General features: G+C 45.1%; 1 protein-coding gene across 3 annotated transcripts in view; it reads left to right on the top strand.

Moving 5' to 3' along the window:
* Window positions 1-3,239: 3,239 nt before the first annotated feature.
* Snr1 (SWI/SNF related, matrix associated, actin dependent regulator of chromatin, subfamily b, member 1) overlaps window positions 3,240-25,078 on the top strand; it is a 31,953-nt gene continuing 10,114 nt past the window's right edge. The window contains exons 1-5 of one of the 3 annotated variants that reach the window (XM_077677324.1): window positions 3,240-3,399; window positions 3,529-3,634; window positions 7,623-7,749; window positions 10,640-10,762; window positions 24,696-24,833. In XM_077677324.1, coding sequence (XP_077533450.1) covers window positions 3,319-3,399; window positions 3,529-3,634; window positions 7,623-7,749; window positions 10,640-10,762; window positions 24,696-24,833 — 575 coding nt within the window. In that variant the 5' untranslated portion in view covers window positions 3,240-3,318. Of the gene's footprint in view, window positions 3,400-3,528; window positions 3,635-7,399; window positions 7,527-7,622; window positions 7,750-10,639; window positions 10,763-24,695; window positions 24,834-25,078 lie in introns of all 3 variants that reach the window. The other 2 variants (XM_077677325.1, XM_077677326.1) reach the window with 2 other exon arrangements.

Genomic DNA, 25,078 nt, shown 5'->3' with positions numbered 1-25,078 from the left:
TAGAACGTACCTAAAAGCGTGAAGTCGGGCCTTCCTTTCATGCAGTCTGGCTTTGTGTGAATCCATCTGTATCCGTCGCAATACTCTTCCTTCATTTTCGCTGCAAAGGAACAAACGTTCAAGAGTTCAGCCGTTTTACGGACGCACAATCTGAACACAGGGGATAAACAAGCGTATAATTTTAATGGATACACATACATACATACATACATACATACATACATACATACATACATACATACATACATACATACATACATACATACATACATACATACATACATACATACATACATACATACATACATACATACATACATACATACATACATACATACATACATACATACATACATACATACATACATACATACACACACATTCTAACATCTTTTCGCAATGGGTCAGGAACAAGTTGCAAGAGGGAAAGTTCGCTTTTGCGTTGAGGCTAGCTCCGAATAATACATCTGCTACGCGGTGACTTTCAATTGACAGTTGAACGCTCACTTACAAGTGCGCCCTATGCATTTACGAATGGGCACTCGATACACAATTGGTTCGAAGGCCTTCGGAAGACCTTTAAAATGGCCGTGTAGCACAGGTATAACTCATTTCGACCTGGGGATGGTGTTCGTCCCTTGTGTGCCTTTGTGTGCCCGGCTCCAAGTATGATGATGATATTGCGCCTCGCTAGCAGTTAAGCTATTATTATCCACCATAGTAGGACTAAATGACACTGCAGTCAGCTGTGTGCAACGCTTACCGGGTAACGTATGTTTGCAATATATTCGATATCAAAATATACGCTTTGCTTTAGAATCAACGCATTTGCTGCTCTTTTCAATCTTCAATCCAGGTCTTGTCTGCGTTTTTTTTTTTTTTTGTACTCGTTATTCTCATGTAGTGCTACGAGCGAGCACTGATGGGACTGATGGGACTGATAGTTGGACTAGCTGCGGACTATATAACGCACCAATCGAAGGCGCCCTGTCCTGCGTTAACACGACCAATGATTAATACCTAAGGGCTATCAAGGCAGCAATTAGGACTAATTGTTATTTCTATTGTGCGGATAGGCAGTGGGAATCACCTAAGCTAGAATTAAAACGGGCCATTAAAATGGGGCAAAGGCGTGCATTTGTTTAGTGCGACATACCTGCAGACATGTCGATAGCAGCGAAGGAGAAGGGAGCCGATGCAGCTATAAGAACGAAAATGCTAAATGCATCTCCAGGCAAAATACCATTGCCCTTCTTTTGCAACATACCTTCTTCGTCTTCCTCGTATCAAGAAAGGATACATACCCATAAAGATTACGCGCTTCTTACCTCAACAGTTTAACCAAGAGGCCCCTGAAGGCTCTACGTGGCCTGGATCGGACCGCCCCGCTAAAGTCATACCCAGCCTTCTCGACCAGGCGCGATCTTGTGTACAATAGCGAGTTTTAGCTGACCGTTTTGATGGTCCGCTCCGCTCCGACAGCGAGCGGAAGCGCCATTGCGCATGCGTGGCGCGTTTGGAAGCGAAGGCTCCGGTCGCGCAGAGCGAGCCGTCGGTACCGGAGCGGACCGTCGAAAACGGTCAGCCAAAACTCTCTAATATTAACCGGGCATGATCCTGCCATTGGTGCAGTTTGTAGATTGGCTGGTGCACAGGGACTTCTACTTACAATGTAGCAACTCAGTCGCAAAACGTGACTCCTATTTGACCTAAAGCCCTTACTTTGAAGAATTGAGATTGCAATACGGACACCGTAGCGGTGGTGAGAAAAGCATTTGTTTTCAAATCTTTGCAGCCCTTCGCATTTATCGCTAACATTTCGCCAGGGAGACGGTGTTTGTATGTAAGAGCGTTCTGGAGATTCTGACGTCTCCAAATTGCGGAGAGAGGATAAGGGGTGGTTTGGTGGGCGTGTATTGTTGAGCAAGTCGGTGCTACGATAAAATGGAATCGCGGCCGAAAATATGGGGCACGTGACAGGCACAGATGATGCACACTGTGTTCCGTCTCCTGTTCCGTGCTTTCGCGCTATAATAGTGCTTTCATTATGGTTTGAGGTGGAAAGCTCATCACCCGATCTCATCTAGAAATTTTGTGAAGCCTCCGGTAGAGCTACCTGGACAAAGGGATATTGTCAACACCTCGACGACAAGTCTTTTTTGAAGCATTCTGTTTGTGATGATGGTTATGAAGTTTAACGCACCGACGCTACACAGGCAATGAGGCGCGCCGTCGGGGAGGACTTCTCAGAATTATTTTTGACCACCTGGGGATCTTTACCATGCGCCGAAATCTCGGACACGCGGGCGTGTTAACTTTTAGCCTCCATCAGAAAAGCGGCCGCCGTGGCCGGGAATCGAACCCGCGTCCTTGGGCTCAGCAGCACAACGCCCCAGCCACTGAGTCACCTCGGCAGGTTGTCTGTGATGAGGTCCCGCAGACATGCAGCATATACACTGAATGAGTGATTGAATTGTTTGAGCACAGGTGGTGGGTAACAAGCCGCTTTCCGCAAAATTTTTGGCCTCGACTAAATTATCTGGACGTGAAAGTGGGGCAGGAAATACGTTTTATTTTATGTTACTGCTGCTTTCATTACGAAGTTGGTTCACGAAAATCAGTAAGCATTCCTTCATATGGTGAACTTCCGGTGTGAAGAAATGCCCAGTTACTAGCACCCCACCCCCTCCCCATACACACACGTCCTCCTCGCCCTTCGCCCTGATTTTCAGGTTCTTCGATTAATATGATCACGAAGACGTGTTCGGCAACGGTGTTGTCTATCTGTTTATGAGTATCCCCGACGTTGTGTGCGCGTTTTGGTGTGGTACTGAGCACTACGTTGTCTACGCAATCATATATTCAATAATTCACAGAAAGCTCAATAAAGTGGAATGAATATTGCAAAACAAGAGACAAAAACCGTGACCAAAACTAAAGTGGCCTAGAAAACCACTCATTTCCTGAAAATTTTTATGTGCGCAACAGTACAGTGAACATCAACGATCAACGTTCCTTTGAACTACAGTGGCTAGAATTCTAGCCACTGTACTTTGAACATCGCGCCATAATTGCGCAAACCGGACGAGCCACCGTCGACATAGAGTTTCATACTAATATGTTTCATTAGTATGAAACTCTATGACCGTCGAGGCAGAAGTTAGCAGAAGTACAAATAAGCAGCCAATGTGAGCCAGACGCCAGCCAACCGAAGCCATTGGCGGCGGTGTCCATTAGCGTCGCTTTTTGGGAGTCGGTTAGCGTGTATATCTTTTCCTCTAATTTTAGCGCCCCGTAGCTTCGCGAAAACTGTTCAAAATGACGATGAGAACGTTCGGAGACAAGCCGACAGCCTTCCAACTGGAAGAAGATGGCGAGTTTTATTACATTGGCTCCGAGGTGGGTAGGCTTTGTTTCACACGTCTTCGCTGCGTACGCCGGCTTCAATGGACGAAAGTTCTTCGATGACTATTTGCTGACGATCCGGCATTATATACCTTATAACCGTGTCTTATTCCTTCACTATAGGTGGGCAACTACCTTCGCATGTTCCGTGGTTCACTGTACAAGAAATATCCGTCACTGTGGCGACGTTTGGTGACTGTCGACGAACGAAAGAAGATCGCTTCTTTAGGTGACCTTTCATTTGCTCTTGCCTGCTTAGGTATTTTTCGCCTCACTTTTCTGAACGTGTGTAAGTCTTTGCCAGAAAAATTCACCTTTAGTTACTGTATTTAAGAGGGCCGCTTACGTTGGAGGTGGTAGAAGTCATGGCACAGCAACGGATTCCTACTGAAGAATTAAGACGCCCTTTTGGGCAACATTTCTGTGTCGTTTGTTTGTGTTATCCAACATTTTTTTCTTGCGCATAAAGGACTGCAATTAAAAGTTAGTCTTAAGAGTTCAATTCCAGTCACACCAGAGTGGGCAAATGCTTTACGCCGAGTTTATTTTGTTTCATTAATCACGTTTGATGATCTGCATTAAGAAGAAAAAAATAGCAGGGGTTAGAATGCTACACAATGGGCCACAGCAGTTTTGGTGTCAGCAGAAAATCTAGCAAAATATGTTAGGCAGAGAAAAATGGATTGTTTTGCCATTGCATTCTGGTTATTGCTGTGTAGGGCGTCCAATACTTCTGTCACATGGCTGGTTCGCAAAGCACTTTGAGTAGCGGCTTTTTCAAAAATTTGGGGCACAGTTGCACGGAAAAGTTCACCGACTTTTGTGTGTAGAGCCATATGTAAAAATGCGTTCTGTGCCAAAGGAAAAATGAAAGTTACATCATTTGTCGCGCCCTTGTAACCAATGGGGGCAGCCCAGCATAATTGTAATAGTGAAAATTTCCGAGCTTGTAGCACAAGGTTTGATTACGCATATGGCAGCACAGCATTTGTCATGTGGTGACACATTGAAATGCTTAGTATCAACAATGTATATGCTTAGCAGTTGCTGCGAAGCATCTCGGGCCATCTCCACTAACGTGAAACCTGAAAAGGGGCAAAGCATGCAGTGTATAAGTATATTCACAGATTGTAAGGCTCTCTCTTGCCACTTGGCGCGTGCTGGTGGGAGGAGCAATCGTGCGCTTGCTGTGGCAGTGGCGCCCTCTCTTGCGTTGAACCGGATTTAAGCAATTAAGTGAGAGACAGACTGGCTGTAAGTTGTCTTCGTGTCGCACGCCGCAGCATGCGTTCTAGCAGGAGGCAATTGAAAATGAGTGTCCCGGTGTGTTCTTTTAGTACGCATTTTTGCCCACGGAGATGAAACACTCTAGCGCGAGGCATTGGAAAACGAGTGTAGCACGGTTTTAGTGCCGTGACTACATGAGATGACAGGAGACGCCGACAGACCGAGCCGCTAGGGTGCTTCGCCCCTAATACTGGATGTGACACCATGAGTGGTATCATAACCAAAAGTGACTGACTAATGCTTCTGATTGAGTGAGTTACTTTACAGCATCGCAATTAATGTTGGGAAAATTTATTGTTGGTCTGCGAGAACGTCTAGTCTTCGCTTACTTTCGTAACATCCTGTTCCCAGAGCGACACCCATCTCTCGGTTGAACTGGATTATAGAAGACTCAAGTGGTGTGGCTGCCCGTATGTGCCATGCTGTGGTATCATATACTCTTGCGGAGAATAGGCCAATACGATAAATGGGCTCCTTAGTTTCAGAGCCAGACAGCTGTCAGTCAAGATAATGTGCATAACCACCGGCCACAGAAACTTGAGAAGAAAAGGTGTCCCTTCTTCACACTCGCATAAACGAGGGCGACGAAGACTTCGTAGTTAAGGTGCTTTATGTCGCACCGGTGTCCTAAAGTTATCCGCACAGGTGCAGCTCTTGAAGTTGCTTTAAACATTGATAATTTAGAATGCCTTTGGGAGATACCAGTTAGTCTAGCTGCTAACTCTTCCTAAATTTCTGGGCTATTTTCACGACGTTGCAAACTTCACCTCACATTTTAGAGTATTGAATCTGATTGATCAGAAGAAAAGAGGCTGCTACAGCTGAAAAATTAAATTTTTTCAAGCGCAATGTTTCTACCATTATCAATCGGATGGCAACATTTTCATCTCTGAAGAGTTGGTGCCTATTTGTCTTTGCTCATGATGTACTAGTAAATCATAGTTTTTCTTTTTGTCCAGGCCAGCACCATGTTGCCTTGCCAGAGTTTTCCATTTCATGTGATGTGCCTGGTGCAGTCCAAAGTCGGGGTTAAATTTTATTGGTGTTGTTAACCTGTCATCTATTTTCAGGAGAATTATGTGCTCTCAGTTTAGCAATAAGTGCTCTTGCGTGTTTATAAGGTCATACACAAAGAGATTCTTCTTATTTGTGCTCTCTGAATGAGCCAAGACTCCACATACTGTTGGCACCGCAGCGTAAAAGAGCCTCTAACAGAGTTTCATGCATCAGTCTCTGACTGCCTTCATCAAAGTGATAACAACGCTTGCTTCAAGTGCATTTGCTCAAAAAATTTTTTTGATCGGGCAAAGTTGATTAACAGAAAAAAACTGCAAAAGTAACGTGCAATTCTGGCCTTGTTGTTGAATTGGAAACAAGAAGGTACTTGATGTACACCATGTGACAGGAAGTATTGGACTGTGCAGGGCTTCAAATAGAATAGACACCGAGATCTGTGCCCTGTGCAAGTTGATTCTGTTGGTGTGTTAGCTAGGTGGGTGATCCTAATACCTGTTTATTTTTTTATCTCCAAGGCTTCCTGTGTGTCCTATTGTGCATGAACATTGGTAAATTTGCTGCAAAGCTGGCACCGAAGCATGCTGTGCTTTATTCTGGCTATCTGACTGAACGTTTGACATACTGTGTTCATTAGCATAAAAAAATATGCAGGTGAATAAGAGGAAAATTAACTACCACAAAGCCCTCTTGTGTCAGCTTTCTTGCCCTCTACACACAGTGTGTTATAAGCCCGAATGCCTGCTCCAGTGTCCAATCTTCTAACCTGCTCAGAGTTGCTCTCCCTTGCTTTTTTTTTTTTTTTTTTGTCTATGGTAATGATTTGAATGTTCTGCTGCATGGGTCTAATGCTTATTTTCAACCAGGAAATTCCCCTATTTGTGCATATGGCATAAACATGTTCTATCGAGACATTGTGGTGGGGCTTGGCTCAAATTGCATGGCTCTAACATGCACCGCTTCCTTTTTTTTTTTTTCTACCTTAAAAAAGAAATACAGAGTAAGCAGTCATCACTTGATCCCCCAACTGCAACCCATCTTCCTGTGGTGGACGGAGAGTCCTTGTAGTGACGCCTCTTTGCACCATGCCTCATTTTTTTTCTCGTGTGTGTGTGTGTGTGTGTTCAAAATTGTCCTGCTTGTTGCTGTATTGCTCTGTGCTGTGTCTCTCAAGGGCTCTGCACTCTCTCTGGTTTCTCTCGATCACTGAGGTAGCCACGGCGGTTTTTGCATAGAAGACATTTTGCGCGCACACAGCTTTTTGTCAGTTCTCTCATCACAAAAACACCCTGGCCGTTATATTTAATCTGTTGATGGTTTATTGGCTAGATGGGTTTTTTCCTGTCGTTACCCTTTTGAGTTTTTGATGCACAGAGTCCGCTAGTTCCAGTGCCTCATAAATTTAACAGACCGTTTAAATGACAGCATGGGTCGTCTACAGCACAGTGTTGGCTGTGTGCTGGTAACGGTTGTTCTCCCAGGGGGTGGTGGTACGGATATGCTTGGGTCAGGGCGTAGCGTGAGTAGGCACGGAGGTGTGTATGTGTGTGTCCGGGTGCGGGGCGTTCTCTTTGGCGGCCTTCCTGCCTGCTGGGTCTCCCATTGGCTGCTGTGTTGAACATAAGTAAGAAGCATGGTGCAGAGAGGCGGTGCTGCAATGGTGTGGCGGTCTGTGTGTCTCCTCCCACCACAGGTGTTGGGCTTCACAGTTTGGCGACCAACATTTCCCTTCTGAGGGTATCTGAGGTGGATGAGGTAGTAGAGGGGAACGATGAGAAGTACAAGGCAGTGTGCGTGAGCACTGAGCCCCCTGTGTCCAGGTGAGTTGCCGCTCACTCCTCTGCGCGCCCTCTCTCTCTCCTCCTCTCTCTCTCTCCCCCACCTCTCGGCCGCTGCCTCCCCCTCCCCCTCCCCAGGCCTGGGGCCGCACAGTCTCGCGACCAGCATCAGCCTCCTCAGGGCCACTGAGGTGGATGAGATCTTTGACGGCAAAGACGACAAGTACCGGGCGGTCTCTGTGAGCACAGAGCCTCCGGCACCCAGGTGAGTTGGGACTGGACTGCGTCACGCTGTGGCAGACACATTTCCGGGGCCACCTTGCTGTTCTCCTGGTGCGGTCTCGGAAAAGGTTATCTTTCGGAGCCGGGAATGTCTGGTGGGAACTGGCCCTCTGGTGTAAGCGGTCTTCGACACATGTTGAGTGCGGGTGCTGTTGCGTGGTGCTGGCCTGAGGTGTTCTCCCAGAGTTGAACTTGGAGTCTTGCGTTTTCTCTCTCTCTCTCTCTCACTCGTTTTCTTTGTCGCTCTCTGTTTGCCCCTGCATTTATTCACTGTGGACCGGATATGGATAGTCTTGTCTGCAGCATCCAGCTCAGTGCATGCAGAGTGTGGCACAAGGGTGATGGGTTGAACCAAAGGCAAGAAGGTATCCCTGAACCACTATTTTTGGTAGCACGAAACCGCAGTTATTTTGGGGGTAAAAGCAAAAACCCTTAGTGAGACTTCACCTAGCCTGCATATCAGTCGTAATTGTTAGCAGCACAAAGTTGAAGACCGGATTTTGCAAAGCTCAATTTAACAACAAGATTTGTTTTTTCTTGCCATAAGCCAGTGACATCATTCATTATTAGCTTGAGCTCACTAAACTAATCAGGCCATTAGCACTATTTTCAGAAAATTCTTCCACAAAATAAGTGGGTCGAAGGGGGAAATGAACCCAGTAGTAGCTTTGCTCACGTGCCAGTGCTACAAGGAGCCAAACCCAAGCACAGCATTTCCAACGCAATCCGCAGACCTAAGCAAATGATAAAAGCAGCCACTGACCTTCCCAGGGACCCAGCTGAAGTGTCAGCAACCGGGCCTTTACTGTTGTGGACGATGGAATTGTAGCTGTATTGGCAAGCCTGCATAGTTCAAGAATGTGTACAATTTCCCCCATATCGTGCACTTCGTAGAGAAGGGTCAGCTGCCACTCGTTATAAGAATTAAGGCAGATGCTTTAATTGGCCTATTGAGTAAACAAAACTCATTTCGTAACAGAAAAACGGCTCCTTCGGTGACATTTATAGCACAAGGTGTCCTCTACGACGAGGCAATCCGTGGCACACGATTGAGCTAGAAAGCCGGGCCAGCATGGCCATCCCTCATAGAAAAACAGCCCCTTCATGAGGCATTCCACACCGCGAGCTTACACTTGGCAGTAGTAAGAGGTCGTTGGCCCCACCAGTAGGCTGCAGATAAAAATTGGGGAAGAACAGGCAGCAAAATTCACCATCATCAACTCTCCCTTTATGGGGTGAAATGAACCAACAGCTGCACAACTTGTAGGAGGCAGATCGAAGCCATTCAAAAGCGTTAAAGAGGCCATGCAGACAAAACACAAGTTTTGTTCATTCAAAAGATTGCTTCATTAGAATCATACTGACACTGCTTTTAAAGTAAACTTCGCTCAAATAAGCTATATAATTGGGAAAAAAGGGAATGGCCATGCGATTCGCTAGCTCATTTCCCGCACTAGAACGTATGACGTAATTTGCTCAGCTGTGTGATTGGCTGAGGCCGGCAAAAGCAAATGCAAGTTGGGCAGGGCTTACAAGCTTGCAGAATGAGTTATTTGCGCTTAAATGTAATACATATTCCTTTTATAGCGGTAAGAAGGATAGGCTAAGCAATGGAAGTTACGAAAGTACACGCTTGTACACACGGGTACTTCTAAGTGAAGTACCCGTTTGTGAAGCTGTTTGTTCTGCGCGCCCTATGTTGTTTTAGCTGCACCACAGTCCGACGCTTTGGCGTTGTCTCACATGACACTGGCCGATTGGCATAGGCGACATGTCTTACGTGACCCTGTTTGTCAAACATACCCAATGTTTCACGAAGCAGTTACTTCCAACCGCAACAAAAACAAGCCAGGTGCAGATATAGTCAGAAGCAAAGGGAGGGTGGATAGCTGTACTGCATAGTATGGTGGTGCCATCTAGGAGGACTGACAGTAAACAAGACATTCCAGAGTCTGCTGCAGACTATATGGTGTACTAACATTCGCTTGAAGTCCTGTCCTTGTTGCATTATCACAGACGTCGCAAAACACATGACTTGGTGAGAGAATCAAAATATTAACTTGGATTGATTAATTTCTTAGTGACTAAAACTTTGATTGATTAATTTCTTAGTGAATAAAGCAAGCGCTGGGGGCACTATAAAACACCAAATCTTTCAAATAAAACTAATGTGTACTTTTTTTGCATGGCGGCCCCTTTAAGGCAGATCGTAAAGCAAAGCACCTCCAGCAGCAAGATTGCTAAGCCCTTTGACAATGTGAAGCTAGGTAAACAAGGTGTCTTGAGCGTTCGGGTGTACGTCATGCTGTCACATTCAGAACCCATAAGCAGTGCTTAGGTGTCCTTGGATTTTTTTGTCCAAATTGAGTTGCCCATGCTGCTCTTGTGTTTGGCTGCAAAGTGCAATGCAGAGTAAGTGAGGTTAACATTCACTCTAGAGGCACAGGTATTATTAATATTTAACAGTACTCCTAAACCATGTAGTTGTCAGCTCAGTGGTAAAAAGCCTTAGTAGATTAATTTCGGTGTTTTTATTATTATCACTATCATTATAGTACATTGGAGAGAATCTATGAATGTCAGTTTGATACCTGTTTTTTAACCCTCTTTAAGTTGTATTGTTAAGCTGCATTAATTTTTCCTAGGCGTATTGGTGTTGCCCTTAAAACATCTTTTCCATGATGCTAATCCGGCGCAAATAGATGTTACTTGATAGCAGTTTTTTTGTGTGGTTCATTGCAAACACCACATTATCACGAAAGGGTTGTTGGCAGGAATGAAATTATTGTTTTTTTTTTTTTAATGGGCTGTGCCACAGTGCTTTCTTACCTGTTCCTGCTCTCTTTTTGTTTCTGGCTGGGATACGGACCAAGGTTTATATTTAAAAATCTATCGGGCAAACGCATGGACAGTTCAAATGGCACTGCTCATATGCTCAGGAGGCAGCAAGCTAAATTGTCAGTTAAGTTGGATGCTAATTCGCATACCCCAGATAAGTAAGTATAGGTTCTGTCACTTTTCAAATTGGTGCCGTTCATGTTTTAAACGCGTTTGAAGATTTGTGTTTGGTCTTGTACGTTCATCTTTTACTGAATTTTAAAACGGATATTTGGGGGGGGGGGGGGGGGGAAGGCCACCTACAGTGAGTGCTTAAGGATATAACAGCACCCTCAAAGTTGTTGATTTTAGAAGTAAAGTTCTTTGGCTAGTATAAGTTCCTGTAACTGGAACCTCTGGGTTATGAAACAGATGTCAATTGCCGTATTTTCTCACGTAATGATCGCACTTTTTCTTCCAAAAATATGATGCAAAGTTAGGGGTGCGATCATTATGCAAGGTAAATTTTTTGGGAAAAAGTTTCAGCGCATAAAATGCAAGTTGCAGGTCAGAATGCTTACGATCAGTCTCATGAACATAATAAACATAACAAATAAAAACATAATAAAAACTCCACTGACCACCGAATGACCACCGAGTGATGCGAAATGCAGTGTTTTCACTACGGAACGTGCCGGAACTAGTTTGCTGTGAGGTGAGAACAGGTCAACCAATAAGTGGCTGCTACTGTCACAGTGTTGGAGATAGAGACACGGCTGCCGACGCAGCAAGCCGAGCGCGTTGTTTTATGTTTTGTGAGTACATTAAGTGCATTTGTGAGAGTTTCTTCCGCACCAATAATGAACTCATGCACGCTTGCCGATATCGCTAATATTATCAATTCTGCGGCAATAACGTAGCCATGTCCGCTTTGAAAAAGGAGGAAACTAGCGTAAGCAGCACCATCGTCGTCTAGACTTGGCACACAACGACATATGGCTGCGGCAAGTTGATGATGCGGCAAGTTCAGGGTGCGGCAAGTTCCGGGTGCGATCATTGCGCGGGAAATAAAAAAAGTCATATTTTGACGACGAACTTCAGGGGTGCGATCATAATGCGAGTGAATACGATATTACAGCTCGCATGCAGCGAAATTTTATTGTATCTGTTTATGGCACCAAAGAGGCATGGGATAGAAAAAAACAAGTAATGTAGGTTGCTGTTATTTTGTTAATATACACTTGGACTCCAGCACTCAGTGAATCCAGGCAGTAATTTAAGTCACCCACAATACGTGAGAGTGAGCTTTGTAGTTGTAGCCAAAGAAAAACTTCAAACGAAGACCACCATGTTCTTGTGACCATACAACAGCAGCTCTTACTTACCTAATAAAACTTAGGTTTCTTTTCTTTAATCTTCTGACATCTGTCTCATGCTTGCGCTTTTGTAACTATCCCGTCTGGTGCCTTTCTGTGAAGCCATTTTTGTTTTTGCATAGTATGGTACGTACAATTACCATTAAACCTTGTTATAATGAGATGGACTATTGCAAAATAATAGATATAACGAGCAAATCGTAATTCTCCTTGAAAGTTTCTGTAGAAACCCATGTACTTAGAACATTGTTTTAACTAGGTAAAATTTGTTTGTTACGGGATATAACAAACAAATTTCGTTAGGAAATAAAATTTTCAGCCAATTTCACGACAGTGCCAACGCAGATTTGAGGCGGTGTGCAACACAGCAACTGTATTTAGCAGTTCAAAACTGCCGCCATGCATCCTCCAGCAATGCACGCAAAGCTGGACGGCGCGCCATGCGCACGCTCCGTCCGCAAAGCCACTCCCACCTTTCTCGCTGCACGCAACAAGCAGCCAATGCCGGCAGTATGCATGGCTGGCGGCACCTCACTGCCGACTTGCGTCGCAGGAGCTGTATCGTTTAAGTTCGGTGCGTGTTTTAAGAGCAGTGCTGTTTAAACTTGAGCTCAGTCTTGTCTGCGTTCACCTAAAAAATACCAAGGAAATAATACCGACCGCACTTGAGCGTGCTTCTCGTGAGGAGTGCTTGTGCCGTGTGAGGAACTCGCAAAAAAAAATACCAGGAAATAATAACCGAGCACACGTGAGCGTGCACCTCGTGACGAGCGTCCGGTTTTGTCCAACTCGACCTTCCAGAACACTCTGCCCAGTGTTTGTGGCATGATCTCTCGCGTGGTCTTCTCTTCGCCAGTTCACATGCGTTCGCGCCTGAAGTGGGAAGCACAAACGCCGAGTTCGCGCTACGGATGCGAGTTCGGGAAGGCAGTTGTCACCGGTTCTAGCGTGTGCTCGCGGTCCACTTTGTAAGAGATGTGAAAGCCAGCTGACAAAACGATCTGGGCCTGCCAGTCCTGGAGAACTTTCAGTGGCAAGTTCAGGAATCCATGCGAGGTACAACAGCCGGGTCTGCGACGAAGGGAGAGGGGCCGCCAGCTCTGCTGTTTCTCCAGCCTTGCACCACTAGTAGAAGCTGCGCCCTTTTTTTTTTTTTAGTTGCTTTAGTTTTACCTTTATCGTGCTGTGCACGTGACTCGAGGTACATGAATGTGCCAGGCGGGAAGTGAAAGAGAGAGAGACTAAAACGCTAGGCCAGAAGGCGGCTATGATAAAAGCTGTCACATCGGGCACAAAGCTGAGTGAGCCATCGTTCGAGTGAGGAAGATGCATCAATATCCAATTACGGACTTCTTTGCAGCTAAGTCTGTTTGAAATATGAGTTGCTGAAATATGAGTTGCGTATTTAGAACGGCAATTAAAGTAGGTGCATCACTTTTCCTTTTTATATCCGGATCGAATGCAGTTATTTTGTTTTGTCCTGCCATGCGTGCGAGATGCTATGTCCCCCAATATTTGGAGTAAATAATCGCTATGGCTGTAAGGAAATATTAGTTATAAGAGCAGGTAGTGATGCCCCTCCAATTTTGTTATAATGAGGCTTAACTGTAGTAAATGCGATAGCATTTATGCAGTCAGCATTCTTCTCCTCAGTGGGTTGGCTCCTGAAGCTATAACAAGAACTTTGGTTCTTGTTTCTCATCGCTTTAACAGAAAGGGAGGGCCCGCAAACCATTAGAAATGTTTGCATTGAGTATTCATTTTCCAACCGTCTATGAATGCAGTCATTAATTTCCTTACTTGCCTTTTGTACGTTGATTTTTATCTGCATGGCAGTCCACCTCAGGACTGCGCTGCTGCAGTTTTTAATTTTGTAGGTAGAGAGGTGCACTGTGTGTGGGTATTGTGAACCTGTAATAGCATCCTTGATATGCAAGGATGCCATTACAGGATGCTAGGATTTAAGGATGCTATCCAGCAGCAGATAAGCAGCTCAGCAAAAAAGGAAGTTATATGGAGGGAATTGCCAACGGGGGTGTTTTCATACCCTCAACTGTACAGTAAATGGCATCTGGAAGTCCTTAATCCTAGATGCACTCACTGCAATAGCATTGCAGAGCTCGTCCAAATGGTCTGGACATTCCCAGTCCTATAACGACCCGAACAGTAATGTAGAATCTTGGGAGACGTTATTACTCAACCACAAAGCAGAAGAGCAACGAAAAATCATCGGTCTCGCCCTGACGGCCGCCGAATCCCAAGGAATTCCGGCCAATAATTAGGGATGTACGAGGGTCTAAGCTAATGCTCTCTCCCTCGTCATTTTAGACGGGTGCATGTAGAAGTTATTTCTGTCTCTCTCTCGTTAGAAGCGACAGTTTTTGTTTGTTTTTGAAGAATGATTTGTTGCTGAGGCATCCTTCTGGTAATTATGTTCACTCCACTTTTCTCTAATTTTTTGGAGCCTCTCAAATTCTGGCCGAATTCTCGTATTATACAAATGTCGCTCCAAACCTTGTGGAAGTTTAACCTCACTTTCTCTTCTTCTGTCCAGAGGTTCGAAATGTTATAAATAAGGGGGGGGGGGGGGGGGGGGATAAAAAAAATTCGGTAGGGCTCACTTTCCAACTTTGCCACATTATCAGGGTCACATATCTTGTGTCATTTATATGGAGCATTCACAGCTTAAACAGTGTAGATGGTGTGTACCCCTCTATTGGCGGTGAGCTCGACCACGGGCGGCGCTGCGAAGCGCGCCTCCGTGACGTCAGCTTAGGGATCCTCGCATATGTCGTCTGCTTCACTCGGGCTCGCTCTCCCCGCTATTTCTTTGCGCTCAGTTGACGTCTGATGCTTGTGCGCACCAGATTTTGCGAGTGCGCAACTTTTTATCATAACAACAGACTTAAAATCACATAAACTAGCTCAGGGCGTGAGTTTAAGTATACTTTTGGATACCGCTACGGAAGAAACATTGCCGGCGTCACCCCATTCCTTGCGAAGCCGGTCCTATGCGGAGCGGGAAGAGTCGGAGCTAGGCGTCAACTTCTGTATTGAGCAATCTTTCTAACACAGAAAACAGCCAGGTGCTAGTAACCGACAGCAACGAAAATACAAGACCAAAACAAATTCCAGGCCTTTGGGGCTGTCGGCTTTGGCAGAAGGCATTGCGATTCCCGGTAATCATATGTAAGGTAGAACAGTTTTTGCAACCTTGCCGAACGCTCGAAAGTGTTGCATCACATCACTTTACGTTGTCATGACATTAAAGTATGCCGACATGCGCTATGGTACGCAAAAAATGTAAATTGAGTTCCAAATAACCTTCTGTAAGTACAGGCGTGTGCTGACTTTATACCAGGTTTCCAACCAATATGGAGGTTCATTGAACAAAACAAGTCACGTCTACGGTAAAGATGCAGTGACACTATGCTTGTTCAGACCTGTGGGGGCTATTTTTTTACATTTCCTGCAGCCATATCTTCCCAATATTCAGATATGCGTTATAGGAAAACTGCACTCAAGAGAATATGGAAGATCAGGAGGGGGAGGAGGGGGAAACTTTAACTTTAAAATCGAGCTGATTAGTGGGCTGGGTCATCAGTCCAGGACAAGAGAGTAAAAGTAATCCTCTTCAGTCCATCGGAGGTCATCCCGAGTAGACCACGATTTATTTTTTACACCTGGAAGCGTTGGAAAACGATAAAGAGCTGCTAGGAAATATTTATCGGTTTCGATTGCAGTAATATATGCACGTATGCTATTTATTGTGTTTGTTAGCGTGTATATCAAGCCTTCAACACCGTAATCATGTCATAATTGGTAGGGTTGAGAGTCAGTTCGTTGTGGTAACGATGGTTACGAGAGAAATTCAGAGCACAAAAGCTGCCTTCGAGTACTCTGGACAACGTTGCCTGGGGCGCGATCGCAGTGGCGTAGCACAAACCTTCTCTTTGTATTTGCATGTGAATACGCAACGCACGCTGCGGATATGCATCTTCTTGCACGCATTCATAACGAAAGCCAATTTGTGAAAAAGGGAATGTATGCCATACAGCCTTAAGAAAATATACACACAATCTTCGTGAGCCTACCAAACATTCCCAAACGTGCTAATAAGACATTTGTGATGGTGCAGAAAAACTAATGCGTTGGGAACAGAAGAAAAAAAAACATTAATCTGATACTAGTCAACAACAATGAAAGAAATAGAAGACGGCCGTTTTATTTCCTGCTGTGCGATGCGCGTGTATACGGAGGGACCCGCCGCTGGGCGCGCAGCATTAGATTCTTGAGTCTTCATAAGAGCATCTCAAAAACAATTCAGAGAAGCCTATGCATTTCGAACACTTATCGAGGAGCTCTGAGCGCTGAACCCCGCGAATAAGCAAGGAAGGACGAGTTATAAACGATCTTCTGACCGAGGCTCTCAAGAAGGTTGTTCTCTCTCTCTCCAAGTATTGCAAACTTGTGGGGGATACAGACTGAAGTTATTCAGATGTGTCAGAAGCTGGCAAAAATAACTGGATTACTAGAAACACGCTTTTTGATGCCCTAAAGCATCAAAGCGGGCGATTTATAGCGCAGGCACTGCTGCCCCTCACAAGCGGAGTGTAGCAGACGACAGCGGCCCCAGTCCCTTAGCTGACGTCAGAGCCAGGGGGCGCCACTCAAACATCTCATCGCCAATAGTAATTTCGCTAAACGTTTGACTTCTACGGCAAGGTTCAAGCACATCCACAGCAAGATAACACACCCAGGGGTGAGACTGCTGTGCATATTGCGCAGTTTTGATACAAATTTGCTATCCTGCGCCAGGCTGCTCCAAAAGGTTGAAAATTGCAAACATTGTGCCAAACTGCTCCAACACAGTTTGGGAGCCAGGGAGTGTAACGCTCCCATCAGTGTCAGTGGGAAAAAATGCTTACTGACGGCATAATTTTCCAGCACCCGCAAGGTAATGCTGTTTGTAAAGGTTTAATTGATTGATCATTCAATAAAATAACCTGCATAACATTGTCCCCGAGATAGCTTTTTCGAAAGTCACAATATCGAGTCACACAGTTTTCCCGTTGAAAACCAATGGAAAGTTCTGTAGAAAAAATACTTATGCGTACTGAGGCGACAAACTACTTGTGCAAGGTGATGAAGAAAGGGCAATTTTCGGAGCGCCGTTTCTCCGGAACGACCTCACTGGGCGCCGCCATCTTCGTGTGGTGAAGATTGGAAGACATGGCCGCCGGGCCAAGCAGTTGCTCGTGGTTCAGGCTCGTGGTTCGCCGATTTCTACCATGGTGTTGGTTATGGGGGTGGCTACGTTTACATTTAGTTGTTTGATCTGTTGCTGGTAGTTGCGCGACCCGAAAGACGGGAGTTCATCAAAAACAACGTGGGGCCCGCGAATTCGCCGTGTTTCGGCCTTAAGTGGGAGGTGCAGTGCGTGCTTGAAGTGAAATTTCGGACTCATTGCGGTGTTATAAAACGCCGAGTTATTGGTGCCTTTAACAGCGAGCTTGCGAGCGGCGGGAATGGGACGATCGACACTGCAGAAGTGGCGGCGCAAGCTACAGCGCTGCAAAATGTTCAAGCAGTGTCCGATAGCGGGACCGGCTATTATTCTACGCTAGTATTAATGATTCATCTGTTTGAAGTGAAATTTAATGCCAGAAGCGAGGTGGCTAAACATACTAACATTACTCAAATTACGATCGTAGTGAATATGCACCTTGGGGATCGAAATGACGATTGTCACTTCACTTCGCGCAACTTTTGCCGTGGCTCTATACTTGTGTGTAAAGCCGAGTCTGGATTACAAAAATAATTTCGGCATTCACATGATAATAAAAATGCCTTACAATTGCTTACTTTTTCAACTTGATATTCTCAGGGGCACTCCACCGTATCCATGCATTTTTAAATTCTTAGGCTCTACAGATCCTAAGAATTTAAAAATGATCTGTAAAAAGGTACGTAGTGCAGCTCGTACCTTGTGATACTCTGGTAGAAAAAAAAATTTATTGAAAAACTGTTTCAGGGTTATGTACGTTCAAAAAAAGTGCACTCCCCCCCCCCTTCTCCTCTTCCCGAGTTGCCAAAAATTTGTTTTAGGATCCTAAGGTGACATAACAAAAGGCGTTCTCCTGCTACAAATCAAGGTTCTTCTGCTCCAAAATTGAGATTTCGCTGCTCCCAAATCTGATTGAGCTGTCTCACCTCTGCACACCACATTTAAAAAAAAAGTTGCGTAAAATAGAACTGCATATTTTCACTCCAAAAGCCGGATTACATTGAAAGCACAGCTTTATACTCATTGTGTTATTTTTTTTTCCTGCATAATTACTAAACTGAGCATTTTTAAGGAAACACTGAGGCGACGTGTGACCATTGTGACCATGGTGTGACCATTGTGGCCAAGACTGCAAAACAGGGAGCTTTGCTAACCAGGCTGAAAGAAGATCTTCATCTTGAGGAACAACTAGAAATGAGCTGCCCGTACTACTGAAGAGAAGCACGGCACGTGTACACGTGTTGTTTTGTAATTTGAAATCTTTTGTCGATAGCGCCTAGGAATAAAAAGTGCTTGGGCAGCTGAAATTTGGTGTGGATGTTTCCACCTGTTTGGAGGAGGCACCAGACCACCAATTGCCTTTTTGCAGTGTACAGGTGGGAAAGCCCACCTGTACTGACACTTTTAGGCATCAATGTAGTAGTCCGACACCAAGATTGCCAATGTTAAGCCTGCTGTACAATTCCAGATTCATTGGTTTTTATTATCGTGGGAGCAATAGATGGGGCACGTTGGCAGAATTTCTGTGTAGGTCTGCAAGGAAGCGGAAGTATGGAACAAAAGTATAGTAGAGAGAGCATGTGGAGATATCTGCCTTCAAGAGTGGGGAGGGCAGCATTGCTAAGGAGACGTCAGGTGAAGCACATCTCTTGTTGAGGTTTCATGCTGTTCCCCGCTTGTAAAGTGAACCAGAATATACAGGGTGATCAAAATTAATTCGACAGGTTTTTTTTTTTTTTTAATTAGGCGCTTAGCTTTACGCGAAGACCATCTCTACAGTGAGGTTATGCGCCCAGGGGGACATATGATTGGGTGGTAATTATCGATGTCAGTGGCTTAATTAACTAAAATTGAGTAATTAACTTTTTAGTGGCAGCAATAAGCAGGCACGTTTGTATTGAAAAGTTGGAAGCAATCATGTTTCTATGCTTCATTTGGCACAATTCTTCTAGCACATCCGTACTCCGAGATATCGAACTGCGAAATTCTACAAACGTCATCGCTTGTATGTTTAAAAAGCGCACCTTTTTCGATTATTTCTCTCGCTTGGCATCTGCTGCCATACTGCGGAAATACATGGAATTTCTTTCTTGCGTCGATGGCTCTTCTTTTCTTTCTTTATGCTTTACTACAGCGGTACGCCGGCTATCGCTTGCGCATCCGGTAACGTGCGGGTGCGCAGCGGCTAGTTTCAAATTTGTCCTCCAGGCGCTTCCTACTTCTTGCGCTCGCGAATCTGGTGGGATTCTTGCGCTTGTCCCCCTTCTTGTGCCCGCGAAACTTTTTTAGAATTTTTCTTGTGTTACTCATGAATAAACCACGTGTATGTAACGACACAAACTATTTTTTTGTCACTTTATGGTCACCCTAAAAAATTGTAATTTTGTCTTGAAATAAATTCGGCTGAAGAACTTAAATAAAAAAATTTGACCCTCAAAGGGTTTATGAGCAGAAAAGAAGAAAGGTTAGCATTGGTTGAAAAAAGGGGGGGGGGGGGGGGGGCACTTTTTGTTGGTGTGAACACAGGGACTGGGAAGAAGTGCGGCGTTTCGCTCCAGTTTTTTTATTTACTTTTATTTTTCCACATTGCCTGTATGTTTCAGCACGAGATATAATGTGTTTTGGTTATCGGAACATTTTGCTTGATGGGAGAACATTGAGAACAATGCATGCAGCAAGACTACTGGGCCCAGCGGTTGGGCTTGAAAATCGTTTCTAGCTGTACGTTAGTAAACATGTTGTGTGTGCAATGAGGCTGCACGAATCCGAAATGGCATAGAGCAGCATATTTTGGATTTGGTTGCGTGGGCCACAACGTAATTGGTGGAAAACAAAACTGTGTGATGGTGAATAAAGAAAGATAACATAAAAACCTCAGAGCTGACTATCAGGAGAGCTGGCCTACATGACAAACGAACAACGGCGCCAAAAACAAAACACTGGGAAGGAGGGAGGTTGGAACAGGACCATTGTGTTTGTGCCTCCTTCATTTTTTGCGTTTTTGTCTTAGAACTACTAATGATTCGTAAAAATCTGGATAAAAATAGACGCTAGGGAACGCTACAAAATCTGTTTTGCCATGTATATCTAGCTCAAGCATTTAAATCTGAGCATTCAGGTGTGCTGTGGGGTGTATCACTTTGGTGTCGGGCAGGACAGTGTCCGAACACCTGCACATCAAGATTTGGACGCTCGTTGAAAACCATCACGTGCTGTAAATTGATCCGTAACCCTCCATTGTGTCACGTTTGCGTTGCCCTGATGTTGCTCTGGTTTGTAATAACTCGATTTGGAAAGGGATGTCAGTGATTTTACTGAGTCTATCACTATTCTCCACCGAGATCTTATGTTGCTTTACCTATAGGCGGTATTCGTTGAAAAGTTAAGCGGTCAATTTCTTCGCTTGGCAACACTGGAAACGGCCACAGACATGGCCGATGTGCCACGGACATGGCGCGGCTTGGGCCACTGCGCCCGCACGCTGAAGAAAACACTGGCATGCGTCATCTGCTCCGTTCCAATCCGATTCTAAACGGTGGCGTCAACAGAGATGTTATTAATCGCACTCACATTGAACTCGAGGCAATACTTTGCGTTCGGTGAGGTGGAGTTTCTAACGTGAAACACAGTCATGTGTTTCACAGTCATGCTTAGCATGGACAAGTACCGCCATCCCGCGGAGCCCGACGTAACGAGTGACGGCGCACCACGGCCGGACTAGAGTGGCGGCGCGTGATGTGTTGATATGGCCTTTGCAGCGGCGGCGAGAACAATGCAGCCCAGTCTCGATGTAAAGTTCTGCCACCAGCGCGCGCACGCCCCTGCTCTAGCCCGGCCGTGGGCGCACTCACACGGTTGCATGGAGGAGAAGAGGTGTGCCTGATTTGCGGGCTGTGTGCGCACAACGTCGCCTAGCAACAGACGTGTGGCCACACTTATGGCGGCGCACACTTGGTTGCCTGCATGCATTCCACGCCATTGAATAGCGGCTATAGGTGCCCCTATAATGCTATTGAGAAGTAGAGATGCTTACTGTACTTTAGTTTTCATGGCAGCAGTGCCTGAAGCACACATAATCTCAAATATTGGACCTTTTTCCTGAAGTCTTCCTTTATATGGTGTTCAGAGGGCAGTCTGATAAGTTTGGTCAACAATTCAAGTTAGACAGCTTTTTTGGAACATAATCTCTATTAAGGGCTGCACATTGTCTATTGAGTTTATTTTTTTATCTCATCTCATAATTAGGAGTTACCATGTGCAGTGAAATACTTATTTCTGACAGTGCTGACGTCTTCATTGGATAAAATTTTTCCTCCTGCGAAACCAGATTTTTAGCTGTTAGCCAGCAGTGCGTCCTTTTTTTTTTGTCCTTTGTTTTATCGAAGTTCAAGCTGCTTTCTGCCAAGAAATGTACAAATCGCACAGGTTAGAGCCATTGTACAGAATTTCAAGTTTGCAGGAAGAAAGCAAATGGGATGAAATCTGAAGAACATTGTGGGTGAGGAAGCAGTTAAAAACCAAATTCATGCAATTATGCTATTGTGGCAATTGATTTCTTGGGACAGTGGGTTGTCTTGGTAAGAGAACACTTTCTGGTGTGCGAATCAGCCATTTTTTTTTATCTATTCTTTTGAACCGTTCAGTAACATTGCACAATGCTAGCCTTTTATTGTTTTTCCATATTGTATGTAGGTAATAAATATTATTTCTTGGTTATCCCAAAAACCCAAAAAGAAAACAGTGGCCATCACCATCCTAACTGACAAAATGGTCCTTGCTCTCTTTTGAGCACTTTCATCTGGCGCTGTCAACTGCTTTGACTGCGGCTTCTACGCAGGGGGTGGGATGGTGTATCCATGTTTTGTCTGTGGCCACAAACACCTTGTTCTGCAGCCAACTTTTGCTTGAGTACCTCCCTCATTTTTTTGTTTTTTTCTTGGTTAAAGTAGAAAACAGGCGGCACTGCTGGCATGTGTAGTCAAGTACTCTTGCCAACTATTGTACTCCCATTGGAAAGCAGGAGTCTTTCCATATCTGTAATTTGTTTCTTTCGTGTGGGGTGACTGCTAGCTTGACTCCTGTGCTTGCTTCACATCCGAAAAGCATTTCCTGCAATGGCATGGACCGCATGGTCGACCATTGTCTTAACTTCCAGCCTTAGAATTTCTTGTCCTCGCATTTCTTTGAAGGTGCTCAGCGCAAAACGTCTCGGCAGGCTCCATTTTTGCGCACCATTGGTCACTGACTACCTGAAAGCTGCTGTAGGCTAACTGTAGGAACTCTGCTTTTGTTGGTGAACGTCTAAGTTCACTCAAAGAAGCATGTTCGTTCGAACAGTTTATTCGTCAATATCCTGCCAAGAGAGCCCACCGCAGTGGCTCAGTGGCTAAGACATTGTACTGCGGAGCACAGGGGCGTGGGTTCAATTCCCGGCCACGGCAGCCGCTTTTCTGGTGGAGGCGAAAAGCAAAAAAACCTGTGTGTTGGAGATTTCAGCGCACGTTAAAGATCCCCAAGTGGTCGCAATTGATCCGGAGCCCTCCACCATGGCATGCCTCATAACCCGTGTAGCATCTGTGTGTTAAACCTCATAATCACTCAATCAATCCTGTCAAAAGTCCATGTGAGCCGCTGTATTGAGGTAATGCTCGTATTTAGGCTTTTCTCTGAGTTAATGTGCCTTTTGTCTATGTTTGTGGTCTCTTGTGCTTTTCGAGAGCCCAACCCTCCCCTGGGCAGCCAGTGATGGCTCAAGGCCAGCATAAATCTCTTGACAGTGTTTCTTTTATGTTGTCACCGCCTCCTCTTCTCTTCACTGGGTATGGGAATGCTAGCAAAAGCTCCAGCTGCTGTTGTTGTTGGGGCACTGGAGTGATGAAGCCACATGGCAATGATGCTTGGAGTGTAAATGGATACAATTGTACTGGCTGGTCCCTTTGTGACCTGTTCGATGGCTGTTATCTGAGAACCACATGCACTGGTACCAAAATTACAAGCAGTTAGAAATTACAAGATTGCACGAAGCCAATCCATTACTATTAAAGTTTCATTGTATTGCTTTGCCTCTTGTTATGTTTGTAGATTTGTTTTTGCTTTGTGTTTGGGTGCTTGTGGACTTTGAAAGTCGTGTTCCCTATGCTGTTGCAGTGATAGTTGTCAGCAATCATGCAGCTTTGGTGCAATTTATGACTGGTTTTGTTGTGTGAACAAACTTGTCGCTTTTTCAGCATGCGTGTTTCTGCTTAGCCATATCTTTAGTGTCGCAATTTGTGGGGTAAAAAATATGCCTGGTTCTAAGCCATGGGAGTATTCGTGGAAAAAACAAGAGTGCGGACAATGTTGTAACATTTCGTGTGAATTTGTTCACCAGATTTTCTGTCATCAACTTTTTTGTGGGTTCAAATAATGGTGCCCAAACCCACTCTTACCCAGTTTGCATCACTGTTTTGTAAAGTGCGCACAACACTAAATATAAATCAGATCGATCAATGAACAGCATATTAATCTGTGCAAAGCAATCAAGTTTTAAGCTTTATCACTTAACTGAAACAACACAAAGCTCTGCTACATGGGCCTTTCACACTTATGACACTCTTGTGTGACGGGAAACAATTCTGCCATGGACCTATTTCCAGTAGCAATCTTCTATGCGTGGGCTGCCGGTCCGCCATTCTTGGCAGGCGCCCCTGGCAAAATAAATAAAAGGGTGCCCCTTAGCTTTCTGCTTGAGGAACGGCTATGCTGTCTAGCACTGCGTGTTTTTATTTTTTTCTTTTTTGGCAGCTCGTGGTGGGTTTGTGCGGGCACACAAAAAAAGGCTTTTGAGGCTGACCACGCTGCAAGCACATGCCTGCCAATGAGGGAGTAACTAAAATAAAAAAAAAATAAAGAAAAAGGGGCTCTTTCGACCACTGCAGGTTAGTCACGGGAACGTGCGCCGCTACTGTGACATTCATGTGAAAGGTACGGGCGATGGGTGGGTGCGGACCAGGATATTTTGTGCACGAGTGAGATGAAAGCACGACTTTCTTGGTGGCGTGCCTTACTGTGGCCGCTAGGAGGACCGGTACTGGAGAAAGGTCCATTCTTGGGAATATGTATGTAAATAGACAGATTTAAGATTACTGGCTTGGACAGATTTCGTATTACTGACTACATTCACAATAACAAACAGATCAATGCCAACAGCAGTTTAGCACGCACCTGAAATTTGGGAAACCTTTTAGTGTTCACTGAGTTCTTGATCAAAAATTTTTTGAAAGTTTTGAATGGCACCATCCATGTGGCCTTGTCCGTGCAAAGTATGTAATAAGATGCTTGCTCGGTTGTCTGTAACGCCCTACCAAAATTCGCCCCATTGCAGTCCAAGTGATAGTGCCACTGTAGACAGTGTTTGAGCACAGGGGTGGGGTGGTCCTCCTGGCTAACTGACCTGCTCGTCCCCCCCAGGGAGACCAAATCCAAGCGTGGCTCCACCTGGATGCCCACTCTGCCAAACAGCTCCCACCACCTCGATGCCGTTCCCTGCTCTACACCGGTCAATCGGAACAGGATTGCCCACAAGAAGATACGCACCTTCCCACTCTTGTGAGTACCGCTTTCTAGCCCCTTACGAGTAAGCATAGCAGGAGGAAGCAGCGGTCATGTCAAGGTAGCTATTGCACCGGTGCCACATTCATTGTTTTGTGAGCACGGAACGAGTTACTTGTGTGCCGTGTGGTTTTCTCAAGATTTGAGGTATGCTCTGAAGAGCAAGCTTTGAAAGGCACTCTATTTTCCTCGTGTTAAATTTGTAAACTTCATGCATGTACAGTGTGACTCTCTTTCTATAA

Source organism: Haemaphysalis longicornis, unplaced genomic scaffold, assembly GCF_048455015.1.
Source record: "Haemaphysalis longicornis isolate Haplotype H1 unplaced genomic scaffold, Haemaphysalis longicornis Haplotype H1 scaffold_7, whole genome shotgun sequence".
Classification (NCBI taxonomy): domain Eukaryota; kingdom Metazoa; phylum Arthropoda; class Arachnida; order Ixodida; family Ixodidae; genus Haemaphysalis; species Haemaphysalis longicornis.
The sequence above is the reverse complement of the archived record's forward strand: the minus strand, read 5'-3'. Positions and strand labels throughout refer to the sequence as shown.